Source organism: Fragaria vesca, linkage group LG7 (assembly GCF_000184155.1).
Source record: "Fragaria vesca subsp. vesca linkage group LG7, FraVesHawaii_1.0, whole genome shotgun sequence".
In the NCBI taxonomy this organism is placed as follows: domain Eukaryota; kingdom Viridiplantae; phylum Streptophyta; class Magnoliopsida; order Rosales; family Rosaceae; genus Fragaria; species Fragaria vesca.
In genome coordinates this window covers 3,966,414-3,974,069 of record NC_020497.1, presented here as the reverse complement: position 1 = coordinate 3,974,069, position 7,656 = coordinate 3,966,414, and the positions used below count along the sequence as shown (strand labels likewise).

Genomic DNA, 7,656 nt, shown 5'->3' with positions numbered 1-7,656 from the left:
TGGAGTCGAGGCATAGTCAGAGGTTGCTTCCGCTTATTCTTTAGTCATTGTTTTTCGTTTAACTTTAGATATGCTCTGATAACCAGTTAGAAAATTAATGTTGGTTATTGTTGGTTGTGGGATTAGTTTAGCTGAGAAATTGTTATATTGGGAAATGTGATGAACTTGGGGAGCAAGAAACTCCAGGTGTTGAGGATAGATGTTTGTTTATAGAAGTGTTAATTTGGATTTTCAGGTAAGGGTTGTCCATTTTCAAAGAAGGTTAATCCGAATTTTCGGTAAATTTTCCTTGAAGGTGGACCTCGCAGGATTTACCTCGGGTCTTAGGGTGAAATTTGGAGTGGGTCTTGTCAAGGAGAACATGATTTTGTTATGTAGTTTGTTGTTCTTGTCTTTTCGTTTTCGGTTGTGGGTATATGTTTCGACACTGTCTCTCGTTACCGTTCCTCGAGTGCATACTAGATACAGTTATTTATGCACTAGAGGGACTATAGGGAGATGCTGCCGAAATTTTCTCACATCGAAATCGAAAAGACAAGAATTACAAACTTAGAAACAAAATCATGTTCTCCTGAATGGGATTAGAACCCTAACCGAAGACATAAGGTGAAGATCAAGCGATCGAATACATGTTTTTGTTGTTGTGTTTTTTGAACTACGTACTATTGCTTATTTGTTGTTTATATATATAACAGGACATGGACAAGAGATGGATGCAGTATGACCGAGGGAACCCTGAATACCAACAAGGAATTCTAGATTTTTTGTTATTTGTACTTGAACATGCTGATGGCAGAACTGTACACAGGTGTTCGTGTGTTGAATGTCATAATACTAAGTGGAAGACGATTTATGAAATCCACGAACGCCTGAATACAAGAAGTATTATGCGTAGTTATACTACATGGAGTCTACATGGTGAAACATTAGATAATGAACCTACCTTGGAAGAAATCCGAGCGGGATACTTTCAACATGCTGGCTCATCCAGCAGTAGTTTCGACCTTTATGTGGATCCTTCTATGAACATTATACATGATGCTTTTCCTTCATTTGCTATAAGACATGAGGAAGAGGTTGTTTACGATACCACTGATGCAGACCATGCTTTTTCAAATGTTGACAATGATGATTACGATAAGTATAACAGGCTGCTTGCTAAAGCACAGACCCCATTGTACCTTGGGTGTAATGTAACTGTCTTGGGTGCTATCATTGAACAGATTAAAACCAAAGTTGACAGCAATTGGTCGAATGTGTCGTTTAACGGTAACTTGGTGAACATCAAGAAATTACTTCCTCCAGGAAACAACTTTCCCCACAGCTTTGATAAGGTACAGAGTATGTTGAAAGATCTTGGCCTCGGTTATGAGAATATCGACGCATGCAAGAATAACTGCGTTTTGTTTTATGGAGTCATCAAGAAAGACCTGGATTACTGTCCAGTGTGCAAAGCGTCGAGGTGGAAGTCATCATCTTCTTCATCTAAGAAGAAAAGGATTCCAAAGAAGGTGTTTCGTTATTTCCCATTGATTCCTAGGTTGAAGCGTATGTACATGCATGTTTTCACACAATTCAGAAAATATGAGATGGCACGGGGTAACGAGAAAAAATGATGACACTCTCAGACACCCTACAGATGGGGACGCTTGGAAATCATTTGACAGATCATTTCCTGATTTTGCAGCAGACATTCGAAATGTAAGACTTGGACTTGCAACAGACGGGTTTAATCCTACCGGAAACATGAATTTGTCTTATAGTATTTGGCTTGTTATTGTTGTGGTGTACAACCTACCTCCATGGATGTGTATGAAGAAGGAATTTAGTATGCTGACTTTGTTAATTTCAGCGTTATTCTCCAGGAAAATGTCTTGATGTGTACATGAGACCATTGATTGACGAGTTAAAAGAATTATGGGAAAATGGCGTCCCTACTTTTAACTGGTATAGTCAAACTTCATTCAGGATGAAAGCAGCAGTGGTTTGGACCATTAGTGATTTTCCTGGATACGGGATGTTGTCGTCTCAAACCACTAAAGGTTACAAGGCTTTCCCAATCTGCTTAGTAGACCTAAATGCTAGTTGGCACGCTGGAAAGGTGTGTTACTTGGGGAGTCATACAGGGCTTCCGGAAGATCATCCATGGCGATTTGATGCGGCTTCATTCGATGGGAAGCAAGAGTTTGGTTTAAAACCCCAAGAGCGGTCTGGTGAGTGGATTTTGGATATGTTGAACTCTTTTGATTTCAGACGTCTTAGCAGTGATCCTGACGTGTTAGCTCAGAATCCAAAACGTCCTTCTAGATTGGAGAACTGGAAACACAAGAGTATATTTTTTGAATTGTCTTATTGGAAGAAATTGAGAATAAGGCACTGTCTTGATGTCATGCATATAGAGAAGAATGTTTATGACAACATTGTGAGAACAGTTTTCAGGTTTAAAGATAAGACTAAGGACACTATGAAGGCGCGCAAAGATCTTCAACTCATGAACATACGCCCTCACTTGTGGCTAACAACTTCGGGGTCAATGCCTCTTGCACATTACAGGATTAATCCGGCTAATGAGAATGAAAGTTTTCAAATGGTTTGAAGCTATTAAGTATCCTCATGGTTATGCAAGAAATATATCTCAATGTGTAAAAGTGGGGGAGAATAAACTATTTGGATTAAAGACTCATGACTGTCATATCATACTACAACGTCTTTTTCCAATGGTAATTCGACCATATTTGTGTCCTGATGTGGTAGAGCCGTTAGTAGCGATGTTTAGATTCTTTCAAAAGTTATGTGCTAGAGAGCTAAAGAAGTCAGATGTCCGTGGATTAAAAGAGGACATTGTCTACATCATGTACAAGTTGGAGCGGATTTTCCCGCCTGCTTTCTTCGACATCATGATTCACCTCATGATCCACCTACCAGAACAAGCGATGCTTACTGGTCCAGTACACTATACCTGGATGTTCCCACAAGAAAGGTACATTGCACACTTTTATCGCCAGTTTACATTTACATTTTATTGTTTGCACAATAATAACATCGTAAATTTTAGACAACTTGGGGAGTACAAAAAATATGTCGGCAACAGAGGAAAACCAGAAAGATCAATAGCGAACGCATACCTCTTAAATGAGTGTGTAACTTACTGCGACTTATATCATAGTAACACAACCGAGGCGGAGTCATCCACAAACGTCTTCAATCTTTCAGTTGTTTCAGAAGTTGTACGTTCATTTGGTAACTTACCAAATTAGTACAAGTTAACAAAAGCTGAGCTCCGTGAAACTCATTGGTGCGTGCTGGACCACTGCTCTGAGGTTGACTACTACAAAAATAAACATTTGGAAATAATCATAGCAAGACAACCATATAGAGCTTAAGAGATGCACAAGAGATTTTTTCTTGATTACTTTCTTAATTGGGTAAGTTCAGTATCCATTTTATTATTTATTGGTGATATTGTTTACATAGTCCCATCACTTATGAGTTATTCATTATTTCTTTTTCAGATGGAAGAACTCATACGAGAGAACAGCACTGATTACTCACAGGAGTTGCACAATTTGGCATGTAAGCCGCAACATCACAGTGTACATGGGGGGTGTTTTGTTAACGGTGTTAAGTTTGTGACGTTCTACCGGGATGAAGAGCGGGTCACTCAAAACTATGGGGTCATGGTAGATGGGGATGAAATTTGCTACTACTGGATCATACTCTCCGTTGTCAAATTATTATATGGAGCTGGTATGCCAGTTGTGTTGTTCAAATGTAAATGGTTCAACACTAACCCAAGTTTACCGAGGAGTATGAAGATGGATCATTGATTTTTATCAGTGAATACATCCACAAGCTGGTATGAGAGTGAGCCGTTTATTCTTGCCACCATGACAAAACAAGTGTTTTATCTTGATGATCCGAAAGAGGGTGGGGACTGGAAAGTGGTAAATGTGATGTCTCACAGAAACATATGGAGTGCATTTATGCTTAAAAGGGATGCAGAAGGAGCATGTGATGAAGAGGAGGCGCTAGAACCATATCAAGAAGAGTTAAGTAGTTATATTCTAGATACACAGACTATTCGCATCAACAATGACCCCCACTACGTACACGGGAATGCATTCATTACAATTCCAAGATCTCAAGTCCCACATGTTGACAATGAGGAGAATGAAGATGAGAACGAAGATGAAGAGCCACATTATGAGGAGGATGAAGAGGAAGACGAAGACGAAGAGGACGATGATACGGAGGATGAGGATTATGATGTCAATGACGTCTGACTTATGTTAATTTCTTTTAATGAGTGGTATTTTTTAATATGACATAAATTGAGTGTGTAATACTTTAAACTTTAAACTCAAGGTTTTTTATTAATATGAAAGCTGACGACTACAAGTGATAAAGGCTCCTTATATAAGGTTATATAGATGCAAACAAACCCTAGGGAAACTAACATCAAAGCCTAAAAGCCCATGGATTAAAAGAAAAATGCCTGAAAAAAAAAAGTAAATCTGCATTTTGAAAGCTTAAACGGACTCGGATGGCCTAAAAAGCCCATAGGTCGTCGCAAAGCAACGAGTTTGGTTCGTTGGGCCGTTCCGCTTCCAGAAAAGTATCATGATAGTCAATCGGACACCGAACGCCAAATCTAGAGCAAACCGGGTTTGGATTTGTTTCGATCGATCTGCTCTTCAATCTTTATCGCCATCTGTTCTATGTATATCACTCTTTAATTTATAATTTCTATAATGACATTTGTATTGTATTGTCAAATGTATTTTTTAGGAAAAAAAGAAAAATCCTTGTATCAAAACTATTTCTTGAGCTGGAGATACCTCATTATTTCCAAAACTTCTATGAAAACCTTTACTTTTTAGGTTTTCGTCGACTAAGTCCCAAAATTTGAAAATGGTAGAAAGAAATTTGGTTCACTTAGATGACGAAAATTCATGGTTTCGTCACCTAACTTCTTAATATTTGGCGGGTCAAACTTCCGCCAATTTTTTGGGCCAAACTTTGTATTTCACTTAAGTGACAAGATCGGCTGTTTTCGTGGGCTAAGTTTGGTTTGTAAACCCAGATAGTGGCCGGGCAACTAGTCTAGCTTAACTCAAATCCCTAAATCGATTGTATCCTCCTCCTCCTCCTCCTCCTCCACATCCCGTCTCCTCCTCCCCCAGATCCCGTCTCCTCCTTCCTCCCCCAGATCCCGTCTCCTCCTCCACATCGCCATCTCCTCCTCCGATTCCAAGCCATCTCCTCCTCCACATCGCCGTCTCCTCCTCCAATTCCAAGCCGTCTCCTCCTCCCTTGCTCCACATCCATCCATTATGTCGCCAACTAGTGGCAAGAGGAAGAGACAGGCGGAACAGTCTCAGCGACTGATGCAGGAGGTAGCCCAGCAATATCGACGCCCCATTAAGGTCCCCTCGCGGCCTATGGCGCCTCTGTCAAGTTCGGCACCTCCTCTCCCTCCACCACTGCCCGATGTCGACGAACCTTCCCTAGATGATCATCGGACTGGCCAGTCATCTGCCAAGATCAGCGTTCGGCGCAAACCGCGTCCTGAAGGAGGTAATTTTCCTCACCCGTACTCATCTCTGCCTCTTAACCTTTTGATTTTCTAGTTGTGTGTAGTAAATTTTGGATATTGGTTTCTAGGTTTTGTGTAGTGAATGACTTTTGGAATGAGTAAATTTTGGATGTTGGTTTCTAGGTTTGTGTAGTGAATGAGTTTTGGAATGAGTAAATTTTGGATATTGGTTTGGAATGAGTATTGGTTTGGATATTGGTTTCTGAGTATTGTTGTTATTATTATCATAGTCATGTTTTTGATGATAACACCAAATTGCTTTTTATTAGGATGGTGTTCATGGATTATGTGTATATTTCGGAAGGATTTTGTTTTGCTTGTGTAGGAGTCAGTGAACTTTTAGCCGGTGTTAGATCTTGAGCTGTAGAAATTAATATGCTTTGATCGGGGGATAGCTATGATATTGTAGATCATGGTGTTGGTTCTTGTATGCATTAATATTTTTATACATTAAGATGGTGTTGGTTATCGGCAAATTCATTTAGAAGTGGTAGCTGCTCATTATGTTATCCATGGTGTTTCTTTTGCATTTGGTTTTGACAGAAATTGTTTTTTTTTTTTCGCAGCACCTCCCCCTAAAACCAAGACAAGGGTGGTAAAAAGCTTAAAAGCAGAGGAGATAGTCAAGAGGACCGAACAAAAGATTAAAGTAACTTGGGACGATTTCTGCCACGGTCCAAAGAGTAAAGAGTTAAGCAGCATGTTGACACACGATGTCGGCCACATTATACGGGACGAAATTTCCATGGTGGCTCCAACTTGGGTGACACTACCGATGATGAGCAGAAGAAGCTGCCCACTAAACTCTTTGTAAGAACTTTTTCTGCTGGTCATGTGTTCACTCAATGCTTAATTAGTTGTAGAATTATGAGATAAATAATGTTGTTCATTTTTTAACTGATCTTTTATGAGTTTGATGTTGATGATAAGCTCATGTGGAAGTGGTTGGACGACAAGGCTAAAAATGTGTACAAAAACTGGAAGTGCACTATAAATACAATTAGGAAGGAAAACCCGAGGAAGATCCCATAAAAGTTTGAACACCGGCTGGATGAGTGGAACTAGCTCCTCAAACACTTCGAGTCTGATGGATTCACGGTATATTACTTTCATTTTATAACTAACTGTTGCTACTAAAAGTTTGTTGGTTTAATCAAAAGGATTAGTTTCTCTCTTATTTATTGTATTCAGTGTTCATTTTGTGTACTTATACATGTATGTGTAGCTGGCTATTACTAGTTGGTGCCGAGGTTGTTTTGCCTTTGTTATTCTGCCTTGTTTCTGACCATTTGATTTTTGGAAAACCAGTTTCTTGGTTCTTTTTTTCTTTGCCATATTTGAAATCGGTAAAAAAAATAAAATTGATGCCAAGGACTCATTTGAAGATACTTTGTGGCTTTTGCATATCTTTTTCTAATGCTGACTGACATATTTCTGAAACAAATTGTAGGAGGCTATAGTTTCTTGAGTTCTTGATTAATTAGTCCTCAGGCCAACCATGAAGATACCCTTGTTTTGAAATCTGTGTAGGATATTGAACCTTTATTGCATCCATATATTGTGCTTGTTATTTCATATTAACGTCATCCATTTCGCCTTTATCCCATGGACTTGAGATCTTGGAATCCCTTATTGAATCCTTCCATGTTGAATTACCAAAGTGGTTTAGAATTTGGTTTTTTTTTAAGCAATGCGGAAATAGCCCTATCATTCTCCTAGCAAACACAAACTTGTGAGTAGAGAAGAAGTATACTGGATTTTGGACTACCAAAAGTATTGATCTGTTTAAAGTTTGAGACATTTTGTGTAACACAAAAAGTTGGTAAGTTTTTTTACTTATGACAAGGCAATCCATTGATCAGCTGCAATTGTTACTCCCCATTCTCTGGCTCCTTTGAATGATCAGTTTAATTGGTTAACTTTGTATCCAGCAGAAAATAAACAAGGCTTTAGTTTTTTCTTTGTTGTACAAGGTAGATTAAGGTACAAATATTTTATTTGCATTTTCTCTAGGTACAAGTATATATATATTCCACTGATTACTACAACAGTTTCTCTAG

General features: G+C 38.9%; 1 protein-coding gene across 1 annotated transcript; it reads left to right on the top strand.

Moving 5' to 3' along the window:
• The first annotated feature begins 698 nt into the window (after positions 1–698).
• Positions 699–2,596, top strand: LOC101299715. The gene is made up of 2 exons (XM_004308273.1): positions 699–1,548; positions 1,866–2,596. The coding sequence occupies exons 1-2, from the start codon at positions 699–701 to the stop codon at positions 2,594–2,596; spliced, it is 1,581 nt and encodes a 526-aa protein (XP_004308321.1).
• The last annotated feature ends 5,060 nt before the right edge of the window (positions 2,597–7,656 follow it).

Bases quoted from the DNA above. Each gene is read 5' to 3' on its own strand.
- LOC101299715 (XM_004308273.1), top strand. From the start codon at position 699: ATGGACAAGAGATGGATGCAGTATGACCGAGGGAACCCTGAATACCAA. The intron at 1,549-1,865 runs GTATGTACATGC...GTTATTCTCCAG, and splicing joins ATTGATTCCTAGGTTGAAGC to GAAAATGTCTTGATGTGTAC.